This window comes from Thermothelomyces heterothallicus (genome assembly GCF_042370625.1).
Source record: "Thermothelomyces heterothallicus CBS 202.75 unplaced genomic scaffold P884_scaffold_13, whole genome shotgun sequence".
Classification (NCBI taxonomy): Eukaryota; Fungi; Ascomycota; class Sordariomycetes; order Sordariales; family Chaetomiaceae; genus Thermothelomyces; species Thermothelomyces heterothallicus.
The window spans coordinates 741776-757356 of NW_027192574.1; the positions used below are offsets into that span (position 1 = coordinate 741776).

Consider the following 15581-nt stretch of genomic DNA (forward strand, 5'->3'; position numbering starts at 1 on the left):
TTGAATCGTGACCGAACGTCCTGTGTTCGGGGGATCGGCAGATGCATTCCCAGCCGAAAATGGGGGGATGCGGATATTGCTCGCCCCGGGCAATTCGATTCCGGTTGGCGAATCCACCCGCACCCGGCCTCGGAGGGGGATAACAACTGCTCGTTTCCGCTTATAAGGTTCGGGTAAATCCGAGCATTTCACCCTTGAATTAGCACCCCTTGAGATACTATTAATACCTTTAAACGTTTCTCCGGGTAATGGTCCATCGTCACGAAGTCACATCTTACACCAATCCTGTTCTGTTTGTGAAGAAACGAAAAGAAGATAGGATGGACTAGGTCTCTGCTCTGCATACTTTGTCCTCAGGGCGCACAGCAGGGCCGCCAGCGCGTTGGTCTCTGCGGGCGGGCCGGTGATCTTGGCCTCGGTCTTGCCGCCCCGCACTTCCCGTCCTCCTCGGCGAAGTAGCGCGTCGCCTGCATGTCGAAGACGGCCTTGGCCAGGTCGACCCAGCCCGGCGCGTCCGTGGGTGGGCTGAAGCCGAGCCCAGCTGCCTGCATCGCCGCCATGGCCCAGAAGCCCTGGTCATCGTTCTCGATGGTGCTGGTCCAGTTTAGAGGGAGAAATGCTTGTTGGAGGTCGGAACCGCTCTGGGCGATCAGAGCCTCCGCCGTCACGGCGTTGTACGTGTCGTCTCCCGTATAACACCAATAGTCGATCATGGTCGAGCAGACAATCCCGTTAGTCTACCAGTCGTAGCCGTCGCTCGATCCCCGGCCATCTAATTAGGAGCCCCAATATCCCGCCCGTTCGGTTGCCCTTCTAGTACGACATGACGTCGAACGCCACGTCTCTTGCAGCGGCCTTGATCGAGCCTGCGAGGTCGGGTCAGCCTGGATCCAGATCGCCTCCGTGTCGATGGGCCCCGGTGTGCCCTCAAGTGGTTGTGGTCTCTTACTGGTCGATTCCAAATCAACCTTGAGCGCTGCCGCGGCAAGCAGCAGCGGAACCGTTGTTTGCTCTCCTTCAAACTGAGCTTTTGTTGCTCCATCTCCACTAAGTATAGAAAACAGCCTCGAGGCCGAGCGCCGACAAAGCTTCTCGACCAAATCTTAATTTGCTTGGCGACGGGCTTGTTTTAATTACTGGTCGGCCTAGCGGGTGCCTGCGGCGTTTCTTGGGTACTCGGTAAGTGAGTTTGCACAGGCGCAGCAATGGCCCTCGGACCCGTATTACTACCCTCATAGTGGAGTTCATTTCTTCCTAGGCATCTGTAAGTGAGAAGTATCAGCTCGAAGGAAGTTTTCAATGCAGAATTACTTACTGTGTTCGTCATGCACGCATGGTTCGTGTCTATGACTGGAATGGGTCGACACAGTGGGGAGAAATGGAGTAGATGAATATGGATAAAGAGCTCTAGGGCTGGACGCAGCAATGCAAAGGTTGTAGGAGACGGGCTCTGAATCCATAAGACGAGCGATGAGATCGTGTCTTTGTCAGCTGGAGATTACAGCACCGCAAATGCTCCAGATTCGCGGGTCTAACAAGTTTAGAACCAGGAGCATCGGGTCCACAACCAATCACAGCAGGCCTCCTGCCTCCTACCGAAGAAGCGGCCGCTTCCTTCCCGTTGGCCGACTTAAATAACACCCTGCTCCGCGTCTCCCAATTGATCCCGAATCGGTGTCCTCACCCCAGGGAGCAAAAAAAAAAAAAAAAAAAAAAAAAAAAAAAAAAAAAAAAAAAAAAAAAAAATGACCGTGACCGGTAACAACAAAGGACAACACAGCAAGTCGACACTTTCGCGCCATGTCATGGGGTTGCGTTTGTCGCCGTAAACCAAACGGCGACTCAGCATGACGGCACGGAATCCCTGGCAAATCAATGACACACCGGTCCGCCGTTTTCTCACCCTCCTCGCCCTCAAGACCACGGGGCGCCTGCGTCCCTATCTCCAGGAATCTGATCGTCAAGACCGGGCCGTTTGCACACCTCATCGAGGCCGCAACCATGCGATTCGTGGCCTGCAAGACATCCATTCCCGTCCCCCGTATGCACTGCGCCTTTGTCCACAAGAACAGAGCAATCATCGTCATGGACCGGATCCGCGGCGTGTCTCTTTCTAGGGCGTGGAAAACATTGTCGGAGGAGGACCGCGACGGCATCTTCGGCGGATTCCTTGCGCGACGCTCGTATCCCCCGGTCTTGGCCCCGCTTCGGGCCGTTCAATACCACCCAGGAGTTCCACCTCTGGCTCCGCCACGGGCTGCGGCCCGAGGACCACCCGGACCACGAAGACGACGAGGACTGGAGGGAAATCAAGGCGATGGTCAAGAAGCAGGACGGGCCATGGCCGCCCCCCGTATTCGCCCACGGTGATCTCAACCCGTCCAACATCCTGGTTCGCGCCAACCGCGTGGTCGGCATCATCGACTGGGAACATGCCGGGTGGTAATTAATACCCATAATTATTATTGGGAATACACATCTGCTTGGCAAGCGCACCTCACTCGACCAGGGCTGGGAGAAAGCCGTCGCTCAGTTCCTCGACCCCTGCGACGAGGAGCTGAAAATGGAGATCACTCGCCAAAAAATGGTGGAGAGACTGATTCCTCTGAGACTAGTTAATTAATTAGTGCAAGCAATCGTTGTAAAGGCATAGCGTCGCCTCTTTCCCCCCGCCCGCCCCGTCTTTCTCCTTTTTCCTCCGGCCCCGCGCCATCTCCCCCATTAAGGAATAATCTCCTTCCCCTCAATCATATCCCACGTGGGCTTTGGCTGCTTCAAGTCCTCCTCGGCCATGTACCTCCCACGGGACCTCTTTTTGGGGACATGATCACGAGCCACCCTCTCGATCTTGGTCCAGTCCAACTCGGCCGTCCCGACAGCCTTGCCGTCCGCCTCGACCGCCGCCAGCGCGTTCGCCAGCCATGTGCGGCATCGCCAGTTCGGATCGCCCTGCACCGCGGGGACCTTGCGTAAGATCTCGGCGAGCCGGCCCTCGTTCTCAATCTTGGCGATCAACACGCGAGCGAGGAGGTTCGCTGTGGACTGCACGTTTTTGAGAGGCACCTCCTCGTACACCCCCCCCGAGATTAGGTGAGTCTTGATGTGGTATCGGGTGCCCGGCACCTCGGCGTCCTTTCCGTGCTTAGGTCCTACAAGAAAGCCCCAGTAGTACCTGTTTTATGACATTCCGATCAGCGGCCGTCAGCAGTGCCCCTCCTCCACTCTTAGGGACAAATTTGAAGAACGATAAAGAACTCAATGCGAGTGAGAAAGGATACGGGAAGAAAAACGAGTCGGGCTGACAGGGCGGAGGTAGGCCGGGAGGTAGAATTGGCCCCGGGGAAAGGGTGAGTTACCTCCGCTCCTCATTGTCGGGTCGCCCCCCTGGGGTAATTACAAAGCAACGTAAAGTTATTTCTTGTTCGACAGCATCGTCAAGTATTATCAAAACCGGGCAAGCCATCGAGGTACAAGAAGGCAATTGAACCTGGGGGAGGCGACATGGAAGGAGAAATCCTAACATTCACGGATGGCCAAATGTGGACTGGGCATGCTGTTTGATAAAGACACTGCTCTAACTATCACAGGAAGGGAAAATTCAAATGATCACTCACTTCGGTGCTAAGCGCACGTTTCCTCGAGCACTTATACCGCTTTGTTAATCAATATTACCGAACGCAGACTGCAGCAGCGTCTCGCTCCCTCATGCTCTCGATACCGCCGTTCTTTCAATGGGTTAATTGCCATTCACTCGGGACGTGATTAGCTCGGAGAGGCTGCTGGTTGGCCCAAGAATGCTACTCGGACGAGCTTGGTTCCCTCGTTCACAGTAATTGCGTTACATGCCGGTGCCATCGGGCTCTCGCCGAGCAAATTATCTCCCGGTGAGCGTCCAGCTCCGTGATTGCTATTGAATCTTGATTCGTTTCGGGAAGCGAGCATCTCTTGCACTCCTGCGAGTCGTAGGGATGGGGAGATGCGCAAACATCGGAATACGGGTATTGACCGCTCCAAGTGGTCGTTGCTGACTTCCTCAAATCCAAGGAGAAATGACTGCTGGGCAAGTAACCTACGACAGGTGTTTGTGTTGTGCTTGCGTTTCGCAACTTCTTGGCAGAAATTATAGGAGGGGTTAATTATGGAAAACTAAGACCTTCCACATCTTTCAGTCTTGCTAGCTATGAATTTATTACGCGGTCTAATAGTATCTTGTCTGATTCTGCTTCATTATCGCGCACAAACTATCCGCCCTGAGGTTGAAGACCTTATCATTACGAAATTGGCTGCTTGAGCATGGACAATGCGAGCTCCATTTGGAATTAAATCGTTGCACGAGCAGGGGGCTAGGAGCCAAGAGTTATTATTATCAGAGTGTCAATCCACACTGATGATAGCTTATTACGGCCTCATCTTTTATCTATTGATCTTATGCCCCGCACCTTTTCCCGATCACCCTTGGCGCCCTACGGCAAGTCTATCACAATAGGCAGCGTCAAACCCATATACTCTCTCGTCCGCCTAAGCCAGGCATTGGCCTTGGAAATACAACTGGCAAGGCGTGCATGCAGTAGCGCCTCTAATAAATGCCCCAACCCCTCTGGACCCGTCTCAGGGACAGATCGAGAAGGCGTAGGATTTGGAATGATAATTTTTTATGTATGCAACACAGCATGACACCCATAGCAAAACTCATTATGCCCCCATGCCCTTAGTCCATGTTTGGGGGGCGAATTAAACTCCGGTAGGCATCCACTCGCTCTTAAACGGGCCCGTAGATCCTGGATTTAAAAGGTTAGCATTACAGAGACAACACTGGAAGGGATTTAAATGGTTGTAACATACGTCTCCATGAGGATGCCGGTGACACGGTAGGGGTCGGCGTTGCTGGCGGGTCTGCGGTCCTCGAAGTAACCGTAGCCCTTGGCAGCGACTTCACGAGGAATGCGGATAGACGCGCCGCGGTTGGCAACACCACTTTTGAGATTGGTAAGCTAATGCCCGCTTGGACGGCGAGAGAGCAAACTTACTAGGTAAATGAGTCGATGGCGCCTGTCTCGTGGCGGCCGGTGAGGCGCTTCTCGTTGTCCTCGCCGTACACAGCGATGTGCTCCGCGTGGCGACCCTCTAGCTTCTTGATGGCAGCCTCGATAGCCTTCATACCACCCTCTTGGCGCATCTCCTTGGTCGAGAAGTTGCTGTGCAGGCCGGCACCGTTCCAGTCGCCGGGGATGAGCTTGGGGTGGAGCGAGACCTTGACACCAAAGTCCTCAGCCACGCGGGCGAGGATGTAACGGGCGATCCACAGATCATCACCCACTAAAGCAGGAGGTCAGTTCGCCGCACCGTTCTTGTTGCGGATGCGGAACCCGCGGGTTTCACTTACTGCTGATGCCAACGCAAGGGCCAACTTGGAACTCCCATTGTGACTTGCTGACCTCGGCGTTGGTGCCAGAGATCTTGACGCCAGCGTAAATGCAGGCGCGGAGGTGGCTCTCGACAATATCGCGCTGCACAACCTTGCCGGCGCCGACACCGCAGTAGTAGGGGCCTTGGGGCGCGGGGAAGCCCTGTATGGAAATGAGTAAGTCGTTGATCTCAACTAGGGACCTAGTCCAAAGAGCTGGTGGGGGACACATACGTTCTGGGGCCAGCCATAAGGCCTATCGTTCAAGTCCAAGAGGGTGTACTCCTGCTCCAGGCCAAACCAGGGCTCTGCGTCGGCGTGGGCCTGCATGAGCTTCGCGCACTCGTGGCGGTAGTTGTACTTGTTGGGGGTTCCGTCGTGGTTCCAGCACTCCGTCAGAACGCTGTGCAAAGTGTCAGCGCATTGCTTCCAGGCACGTGACGGTCCTCAGGTCTAGTGAAACGTTGAACGTACAGAATGTTGTTTCCCTTCCTGAACGGGTCTGGGTAGACGGCACAAGGGCGGAGGTAGACATCTGAGTTGTCGCCAGGAGCCTGGCCGGTGGAGCTCCCATCAAAGTTCCAGATGGGTAATGTGTCGACATCCCAGGGCTTGCCGTCTTCGCGAGGCTCAAGGGTCTGCGACGCGGAGTAAGCTTCCGGACGTATTCTTCAGATCACCACCGGTAAGGAAAGCGTACGCGAGTCTTGGAGCGGGTGTTGCCCTCTGAATCGATCCAGACGTATTCGGCGATGACAATGCCCCTCTGGTCGAGACTTGTGTAGTTTTTGAGCTAGGTGACCTGTCAGTGGTTGCGCTCGGTTTACCGTTCTTGCAGGACATTGGTGCTTACGATCTCTGTCCGAGAAATGGCCGCTTCTGATGTCGCCTGCACGCAAAAAGACTGGTCAATAACGCGGGGTTACGACGGCGGAGAACCAAGGGACGTACCATGGCTGCGGTTGCTGCTGCGGCTCTTCTGAAAATCCGGGGTATCCGGGGTCTGGTTGAAAGACGGGAAGCAGTGCGAGATTTTCCAAGTATGAATGAGAATATAAGGCAACCGAAACAACAGAGTCAATTGGAGAACAGCAAAGCGGACTTGGTCAATCGTAGGAGTCATATTTCAACAGGAACGAGGGAATTTAGGGGATTTGATCGGTAGCAGGTTCGCCCCGCAGTGGGGGTGGGGGCAGTGGGGCGCAGGTCTTGGTTCCATGCTCTGGGCTCGGTGGTCCCTGACGGCCTGCATGAGACATGCAGCCCAAACAAGCGACGACTGCCCAATTCTTTCTTCCCGCGGCTCGCCAATGGCACTCGCCTAACACGGGCTCGAATGCGGCTCCTGCTTTCCGCCGAACAATCTCGAAAGCCCAATGAGAGGATTTCCATTACTTCGTTCACACATACAATTAGGTCACACCGTTTCGCTGAGTTCGCACACCAGCCTCCGATTAGGTCAAACCCAATGCTCCACCGGGCCCGGTACACACCACTCGCTCACCATCGCCACCAGTCCATTGTATTCTCTTATCGGCGGCCTCTGATTCGCCAGACAGTCTTTTTTGCGTAAGAACGCTGATGCGCGCAAATGCTCGACGCCGGCTGCCGGAGAGTCTGCCGGTCGTCAATGTCCTAAGTTGTCAGGGTGGTCCTCGGATCCCCTTCGTGTGAGCCAATGGAGGGATTCGAACGAAGCATCTGAAACCTCGTAAACACGAGGAGGATACCCATCCGAACTCGTCTCGACATTTGCATTTCGAGAACTTTGCCGGCTCTTCAACCACAAACGGGGCGTAGCAGCTCACCGCCACCTTTCGAGGTTCTAAACATAGACGACCTCACACGTCATCCGTGTACGAACTCGGTGGAAGATTGGACCCAGCGGCCAGGCCGGCCGCCGTGTCGTTTCAGTTTGTCAACTGGCCATTGTGTGGCTCGCGACGCTTCGGACCCAGTTTACACATAACTACGCAGTATTATGCCTCCGGGGCGGTGCACTGGGACTAGGGCAATCTTTAGCCGGAAAGAGCGAGTATTGCTCAAGTGTAACTACGGATTATGTCGGGGGATGCCGACGTCATTTGTCTGCGACTTTACCCGCCCCCGGCTTCTCACGTGACAACCCGCTTCGCCGACACCAAGAAATGCAAGAAGCCAGTGGATCCTGCAGGGCGCTGCAGCCCTGCACCGGATGCTAATCCGTTCCATCAACCATCTCGGTCGTTTCGATCATCTCGAGAATCTGATGCCGAGTCGCGACGTTCCCATAGTGCATGTGCAAGAAGTGGCAATCCTCGGTTCAGGGTTTCCACCGCCGATTCCGTATAGAGTGTAACTAGAGCTTGAACACAGCCCAACTTATTGCTTTCTTCCTCGGGTTTTCGACACGACTTCGGGCGTTCCCGGAGTGCCGCGGCGATTCGGCGCCACCACATGACCGTAGTGTATTATTGCAGGGAGCTTTGCCATCTGATCTTGGCTTCAAATTAAGTGTAGGGTCACTACTCACGTGTCATCAAGCAGAGAACCTTGGATTTACAGCATTCCCAAACCCAAGCCCAAACGTCAGTTTTTAGTGCTCGTGGTCCTGCAACCCCCGTGTCCTACTCTTTGAAGTGTTTGCTTGGGACGCTGGCGAGCAGCAGGAGCCAATCATCGTCAGGCTTCCACCGGAAACATCGAAGCATCACCGGATTGCACCCTCTCGGAATAGAAACCAGCAGAACCGCAGCTGTTCCGACAAATGTAACTTCATAGAACCATGAGAACCGTCCAACGGGAGAGAGCGAATGCACCGACTCGAAATAACTAGAGGGTTCGCTGTTTGGTACCTGGACAGCACAACCTTCTAGCCCACTGTTCTGAGGACCCTTAGCCTCAGAATAACGTATTAGCGCCTTAATTACCAAGTGCTTGAAGCACTAAATAGTTGGCATTCGTCATCTAGTGAATGCTCTTGTTCGACATACTCTTACTCTATCCATCGAGCCCATTTACTTCTATGATTGGCTGTTAAACTGCGGGTCAACTTTGCGTTTCGGGGTTTCCTTTCCTACAGGCTTTGCATAATTACTCTCTCGTGCCGTATGTTTAGAGTCTGCTGAATGATTGAACAAGGCTAGGCCGAGCCGAGCGAGCGGGTTCTTCACAGTTATTTAATATACCCTGTCTAAACCAACATTGCTGTCCTATAATGTGGTAGTAACACGACAAAGGAATCAATATTCTTTTCGACACTTTTTTTTATCCAATCATCATGTCGAATTGACGCCATGATGGAGTTAGCTATATGCGCTATGTACTCGTACTGGAGTCAAGTTCATGGGCGTCCGCCCCATTACCTTAGGTACAGTCAGGAGTCAATAGTTTCCTGCCACTCCATCCAATTAAACGCGTTCCACGATGCAGACGCGTATCCTACCTTTTCTGCCACATCCTCCAGCTCAGCAATATAGATCTCAATGTACGATTTTATACGCAAATTGATGGCTAACCACAGCCGTAACCAGGAATTTTGGTCAATTCCTTAGGTAGGTAATTAGTCTGCTGAAATCGACAAAGAACAAGTGCTAAGTCGGCTTCACTTCCCTCGCCTACAATTACCAGTCGGTAGAAACCACACCTGAGAGTCCCAATACAATCCCCAAAAGCCTCAGCGATAAATTTCAATACTGGAATTTTGTCTAGGATACTCTCTTCGCTTATCTTTAACTTCCTCTTCACTTGTTTATCTCCTTATCTCTCCTATCTCTCTGTCTCTCTGTCTCTCTGTCTCTCTGTCTCTCCCTCTTCCTCCTTTCTCCCTTTCGTCTATGTCCTTTTATGTTTTTTCCCCGCTTTCTATTTTCCTCTCATTTTGTAACGGTTAGGTCAGGCGAGTGACTTTTTTGTGTTCAGTTCGCCCAACATTACGCGCCTCATCGCGGCCGCAACCGTGGTCTTGACCTTCTTCCCTTCCAAGTTTCGGAAGTTTCTTCCGTCTTTTTGCCCAGATCTGTCGTCGGCACCCAAACCACGAGAGACGATCCCTTACGGTTGACCCGGTGCGGGCAAGACACCTAAGCGAATTAGTGGCGTGTTGCACTGCCAGTGCGGCATTCCATCATGTAATTAGGCTGGAGAGACGCTTCGTCGCTGCGGTTGGTAGTCCGCGGAGTGCACTTGTGTTGAACTGACACTTGGTACTCCCCCAGTGAATGCTTAGGGGTGGGACAATGGGGTGAATGAATTGGCAATGTGGCAGTGATGGCCAATTCCGGACCGGGCCACCCTCCTAAGGATACCTGAACATGAATAGTCTCTCTGCCTAGAGTGTGGTTTCAACATTGTTTTCTTTCTTTTCCTTTCCTTCCTTCCTTTCTTTCTTTTTTCCTATCTATCTTGAAAAGATGTCATCTATTTCCACTCGGTCGTTAAATATGCGAGAATGATTTTTGGCGCGACAGACAAGGTACCTGAGTTAACGTAATTACCTTAAGCAGTCTGCCTGCCGTGTAATCCGCCCAAGCTTTAAGACAGATCCATCGCAACAGGATCCGCCGCAGCCCGCGTTTGCTCACCGGCATTTACCCCGAAAACGATCTTCTCCAAGAACTCGATCGCATCGTCAATCCCCTCCGGCTCCTGAAACCAGTGCCCGCCAGTTATGTACTCCCTCCACTCGACCTGCGCTCCGAACCCCTTCAGCGTGTCTCTCAGTCGCCGGCCATTATCGATCAGCACCAGCGGATCGTCCGCGCTATGCTCCAGCAGCACCGGTGTCCGCCTCAGCACTCCGTTCTCCCCGGCCGGGGGAGAGCCGGGAAGGGCGAGCACCTCTCGCATCCCCTGCAGGCTCCTCCCGGCGAAGGGGCAGCGAGCGCAGAAGCCCAGCAGCGCCGCCAGCCGGCCGCCGCCCTCTGCGGGGATGTCCAGGTTGAACAGCGTGTGCACGCTCGTGGCCCCGCCCATGCTGATGCCCGCCAGGATGACGCGGTCCCAGCGGCCCCCGAGCTGGGCCGCCTCGCGCGCAATCATGTCGCGGATCAGCGGCACGCTCTCGCGCAAGCCCTCGACCTGCACTTCCTCGCGCTCGCTGAAGTCCTGCGCTGTCCACAGATCGAACCACTGCGGGAAGATGTGCGGCCGCGGCAGGTTGGCCGTGCTCGCCACCTGGCGCATTGGCGCCTGCGGGAAGACCCATCGCAGCGTGGGGAAGGTGTCGAATAGGGTGGTGCCCCGCGACGAGTGCCACTTGCGCAGGGCCCGGCTGAAGGATTTTATGTTGTCTCCGCGGCCGTGGAGGAAGATGATCGTGTGGGTGTGGGGGTGCGGGGGTGAGGGCGGGATGGTGATGACTGGGAGATCTCGGGCGGGGGCGGCGGTGGTCGACATGTTCGAGAGCCGTCGTTCGGTAAGAGTTGTCTTTCGGCTTGGTTGTGGTCAAGGCTATCGTGAGGCTGTAGAAGTTGGGACTGGAGGGTGAGAACGAAATGCGTCGTCCTTGTTGCTGATATTGGTGCAAAGGTGTGTGCCTCTTGACGTCTTGGCAGCGGTTCCTGTTTCGCTGGGCGTGGGTCGTATCGCTGAAAGTGATGTTGGTTGATTGAGGAGAGTCGAGGCAACCAACCCCCCCGCAGCTTCCCCCCTGCGCAGACAAAAATAATGTATGTACAGTACATACGGAACGAGAAAGCAGAAATCGGGGCGCAGCACCTTCCCGTCGCTCATGTTGGCGCTGCTACGCCTCAACGTCTCAGTGTGATCGGATGAAGGCAACTCAAAAAAGGGTATCATGAATTCAATGTTCTTCCGCCCTTTGAACCGTTCGCCAAGGAATGCAAACACAGTTGACCAATAATACCGCATACCAATGTTGACCAAGCACCTAAGTTAACCCCACGTTCCGCCGCCACCGCCAGTCCTCCCAGCCCTGCGCTGAGAGCTCAACCGCCAATCGCCCTCGTTGGCGTACTTATTGTACAACGGCTGGATCCTCTCCGCCCTCTTCCTCTTGCTCAACCGATCTGTCGGTGCGATCTTGAAGAACGTAGGGGCCGCATCCACCAGCCACTTCGGCTCGATCGCCGTCGTAAAATGCATGTACTCGCGAGTGGTAAGCACAAGGGTATGATAGATAACCCACTCGGCCTGTTTGCCAAAGAGCGCCGAGCTCGGGTGCAAGTACACAGAGGTGCCCTCCGTCAGCGTCTTGTAGCCTTCCTGCGGGTCCTTGCGAGCTGCGTTTCGGAAGAAGCCCGCACAGAGCGACTGGCGGATCTTGTCGGTGTCACGGCCGCAACTGATGATCGGATGCCGGTGACGCTCCATAATCTTGACGATCTGCTCGCGGACATCTTTGGCGCGCCGCATCGAACGAGCCTGGATGAAATTCTCAAAGCACCAGGCATTGGCGTAGCCGCTATTCTTCCACGCCGTGTACACGTTCAGCAGCGTGAGGTGGTCACCGGAAGGGTCGTGAAATTTCGCCTTTTTCTGATCGGCCTGGGCCTGCTTCTCTTTTGGCCGGTAAAAGATTTGGAGCAAGTTGAGCATCGAGACGATGGTGACCATTTCCTCGGAACATCCCTTCTCGACCGAGGCGATAAGCACCTTGGAGAGCGACGGTTCCATGGGGAAATCGGCCATCTTTCTCCCCTGACGGGTGAGCAACCCTTCGTCGTCCAGAGCGCCCAAGGCATACAGTTCCTCGAGCGCCGTAAGCATGGAATTGACGGGTGGTGGCTGAGACGGGGTTAGCAATCGGGAAGCCGGACCAAGCAAACAGGAGCCAGATCACTCACATCCATAAAGTCGAAGCGGAGAAGGTCGTTGATCCCCATGGCCTTCAGCATCAAAATCGTATGGGACAAGTTCTGCCGCTGAATCTCGGGGATTGTTGTGGGCAGCATTTCCGACTGAAAGGCCGCTTCGGTGTACAAGCGGAAACACTTGCCCGGCCCTGTCCGCCCGGCTCTCCCCGCCCTCTGGTTTGCCTGCGCCTGGGAGATAGGGGTAACGACCAACGAGTCCATTCCAAGCTTTGGATCGTATGCATTCTGCTTCACGAAGCCGGGGTCGACAACGTAGTAGATGTAGTCAATAGTGATGGAGGTCTCGGCAATATTCGTGGCAACTACGACTTTGCGGCTGCCGGGCGGTGCGGGTTCGAAAATCCTGCTTTGCATCTCGCTTGGGAGCGCAGAGTAAACCGGCAAAATGATGAGCTCTGGGACGCCAGGACCCAGAGCCTTCATTCTTTCGTACAGGATCTCGCAGGCCGTGTCGATCTCCTCTTGCCCCGTCAAGAAGACGAGGATATCGCCCATCGGCTCGCTCAGGTGGATCTGCATCACCGTGGTCAACGCGGCATCGAGGTAGTCGGACTCCCTGCCAAGAGGTTAGCCATAGACCATGGTGAAGAGAGCGAGATGCTAAGCTTACGGTTCTCGAGAGTAGAGAATTTCCACAGGATATGTTCGGCCAGGGATCGTGAAGATGGGGCAGGAGTTGAAGTACTCGCTGAATTTTTCGGCATCGAGAGTAGCGCTGGTTACAATGACTTTGAGATCGGGCCGCTTCTTGACGGTCTTCTTCAGCAAGGCAAAGAGGACGTCTGTGGCAATTGTCCGTTCGTGGGCTTCGTCTAGCATGATGACGGAGTACCGCTTGAGGTCAGGATCCATGAGGATTTCACGTTGCAACCTAGGCCAAGTCAGCTGTATGGCTCGCAGGGTTTAAAGGGGACTCAAACACTCACATCCCATCGGTCATGTACTTGATCTTCGTCGCCGGACTGGTGACGTCTTCGAATCTGATGGTATAGCCAACCTCCTGGCCGAGCTGACACCCAACCTCTTCCGCAACGCGCTTTGCAACTGAGACCGCAGCCACACGACGAGGCTGCGTGCACCCGATCATACCATTGTTCGTGAAACCAGCCTCCGCAAGGTACTGCGTAAGTTGCGTGGTCTTGCCCGAACCGGTTTCGCCCACGACGATAAGAATCTGGTTGTCTTTGACCGCCTGGATAAGCTGCTCCCTGAAGGCAAAAACAGGCAAAGACTCCCGTTGTTCCTTGATAGTCATGTTGGTCCGTTTCCCAAAGGACTGGTCCTTGGAAATGGCCTTCTTCCACTCCGGCACGGCGCTTGGATTCGACTGAGCGGCCTGAGAACGCTTCTTGAGGTCGCTGGCGAATTGTCGGGTCTCGGGGTCGGCCATGGGGTCCTGCCACTGTGACGACAGGTCAACCTTGGAGTTCTCTTCCCGTGCCTCATTTTCGTGTAGCCGAAGCTCCTTCCTTTCCCTTGCCAGGTTAGTACCGGCCATGGCTGCTCGATTCAGTGATCCGTCAGGCGCCTTGACCACCCGAATTGGTGACAGCTCAAGCGATTGCTTGGTCTGACCTGCAAGGAACGGAGGCTCCTCGTCTCGGATTTCGATGTCGATATCCTCTTCCAGCTCCATCTGCCCATCTCCCCGAAGCGTCGCGTTGTAGTCCTCTTCCAGCTCGGGATAATCCGATGCTTTCACAATCCCAGCAGCAATCATCTGACGAATTTCCCATCGTTCCGGGGAAGTCATCCTCTTCTTGTGGCCTCGAGCAGCCGCGGATGCTTGGGACGAACCGTTCGCCCCGGTACCCATGCCAGCCGCGCCTCTACCTCGTTCACCAAGAGCTTCCATGTTGGCGCCAGAACCCAACCTCAGTTGTGGTGCGAGGTCCATGCCCGTCTCTTGGTCCACATCCTTCATCGAAAGACCTATACGGTTGCCCTCAACCTTGATAACCTTGACCTTGACCTTCTGTCCTTTGGAAACCACGTCGGATGGGTGGTCGACTCGTTGTCCGAATGCCGATATGTGAACCAGGCCATCAATCTTCCCCCTCACGCCGTGCAGGTTCACAAAAGCACCGAAGTCCTTGACACCCGTGACATGACCGTCGTAGATCTTATACAGCTGGGGCGTGTCATCCAGCTCCTGCGGGGGTGGTCGACGAAAATCGTCGTCATCATCATCGCGGCCGTTTCTTCGTCGGCCTCGTGGTGGCGACTCTGACCTCGATCTCGACCGGTATCTATCCTTCCGTTTCCGACGCGAGTCGTCTCGGTAGTCGTCTCGGTAGCCGTCTGGCGTGAGGCTGCGTTTTCGTGGGCGGTCCTTGCCCGCCTTCTTGGGTTCCAGGCTTTCTAGTAACGCCATAGTATCATCCAAAACCTCCACCTCTTTATCGGGGATTGCGAGCCCCTTGAAGATCTTGGTCTGTTCCTCCGTCGACCGCGCCGGTTTCCGGTCCTCGGGTGGGTTCGCGCGGTTCTGCTTCCCCTTGAACTTTGGGTGCATCGTCTGGACCAGTCGATCGATGCTCTCCACCAAACTGGGCGGGAAATCAGCCCCCACCGCAGCCAGTTTGGCTTTGAAGTCCTCGAAGGAACCGCATTCTAAGCGTTGAGCGATGACAAACTCGGCCAGCGTCTTTTCGTTGATGCCCAGATGGTTCTGCAGTTCCGACGTGACTTTTGACACGAGGGACAGCAGCTCAAGCGACTCCAGGTCATCCATGATGTCGAGTCTCTGGATGAGCGAGCATGGGAAGTCGGCCTAGAAAGCTACGATAACCCAAGGTCGCAAGGTACGTTGATGGATAGCGCTCGGACAACCCGGAATTCTGCCAGCCACTACCGCCTGAAACCCTAACCCTAAACACGCGGACCCGGCACTGAACTGGCGCAGCGAAAAGGACTGCAAAGGGGAAGAGGTCAGAGATACGTCCAATAACTATAACGGATCGGATTGAGTGTTGTCATTGCTCATTTGAAAGGGAGTGTTCTATGTACAGGCCATCTGTTCAACTGTTCGTATTCACTTTTGTTCTCCAAGCTCAGTGGCACATACACTACACAAGAGTGGTTCTCGGCAATGCAGAAGATCAGCCGCTGAATTGCCTTGTAACAAAGGACAAAGTGTACGGATGAAAGTGTATCATTCGAGCGAACGCGGAGTATGCGGGGCGGCCACCGCCCACGTGCCGCCTCAAGGAATCCAAGGACCAGATAGGATAAGGGCCATCCGCATTACGCAATGCCTCCACTGACCGTCCTGGCACTGGAACAGCCCACTTCCAAACGACCGACTTCAACCACGAACCCATCACCGTTTTCTTTACTTGCTCAATAGTTTGCCTGAAGCG

At 54.7% G+C, this 15581-nt stretch overlaps 6 protein-coding genes across 6 annotated transcripts; all 6 read right to left on the minus strand.

The window, feature by feature from the left end:
* Positions 1-116: 116 nt before the first annotated feature.
* On the minus strand, positions 117-962 carry P884DRAFT_29367 (glycosyl hydrolase family 76-domain-containing protein). Its single transcript, XM_069444234.1, has 2 exons — positions 950-962; positions 117-866 (listed from the first exon to the last, which is right to left on the minus strand). Exon 2 carries the CDS (start codon positions 711-713, stop codon positions 354-356), a length of 360 nt encoding a protein of 119 aa, XP_069297128.1. The 5' UTR covers positions 714-866; positions 950-962; the 3' UTR covers positions 117-353.
* An 806-nt stretch (positions 963-1768) lies between these two features.
* On the minus strand, positions 1769-2668 carry P884DRAFT_260454 (uncharacterized protein). The gene has a single exon (XM_069441452.1). The coding sequence runs from the start codon at positions 2455-2457 to the stop codon at positions 1915-1917; it is 543 nt and encodes a 180-aa protein (XP_069297129.1). The 5' UTR covers positions 2458-2668; the 3' UTR covers positions 1769-1914.
* A 53-nt stretch (positions 2669-2721) lies between these two features.
* P884DRAFT_292594 (uncharacterized protein) lies at positions 2722-3654 on the minus strand (the record flags this gene model as incomplete). The annotated part of the gene is made up of 2 exons (XM_069444176.1): positions 3357-3654; positions 2722-3149 (listed from the first exon to the last, which is right to left on the minus strand). The coding sequence occupies exons 1-2, from the start codon at positions 3367-3369 to the stop codon at positions 2722-2724; spliced, it is 441 nt and encodes a 146-aa protein (XP_069297130.1). The 5' UTR covers positions 3370-3654.
* A 1062-nt stretch (positions 3655-4716) lies between these two features.
* On the minus strand, positions 4717-6358 carry P884DRAFT_308832 (uncharacterized protein; the record flags this gene model as incomplete). The annotated part of the gene is made up of 9 exons (XM_069445157.1): positions 4717-4778; positions 4843-4974; positions 5028-5316; positions 5384-5567; positions 5639-5807; positions 5879-6042; positions 6105-6197; positions 6258-6293; positions 6356-6358. 9 exons carry the CDS (start codon positions 6356-6358, stop codon positions 4760-4762), a joined length of 1089 nt encoding a protein of 362 aa, XP_069297131.1. The 3' UTR covers positions 4717-4759.
* Positions 6359-9916: 3558 nt separating this feature from the next.
* On the minus strand, positions 9917-10780 carry P884DRAFT_202242 (Alpha/Beta hydrolase protein; the record flags this gene model as incomplete). Its single annotated transcript, XM_069438408.1, has 1 exon — positions 9917-10780. The coding sequence occupies one exon, from the start codon at positions 10778-10780 to the stop codon at positions 9917-9919; it is 864 nt and encodes a 287-aa protein (XP_069297132.1).
* Positions 10781-11029: 249 nt separating this feature from the next.
* On the minus strand, positions 11030-14991 carry P884DRAFT_29378 (putative pre-mRNA splicing factor). Its single transcript, XM_069444238.1, has 4 exons — positions 13146-14991; positions 12830-13090; positions 12190-12775; positions 11030-12130 (listed from the first exon to the last, which is right to left on the minus strand). Exons 1-4 carry the CDS (start codon positions 14951-14953, stop codon positions 11279-11281), a joined length of 3507 nt encoding a protein of 1168 aa, XP_069297133.1. The 5' UTR covers positions 14954-14991; the 3' UTR covers positions 11030-11278.
* Positions 14992-15581: the final 590 nt, after the last annotated feature.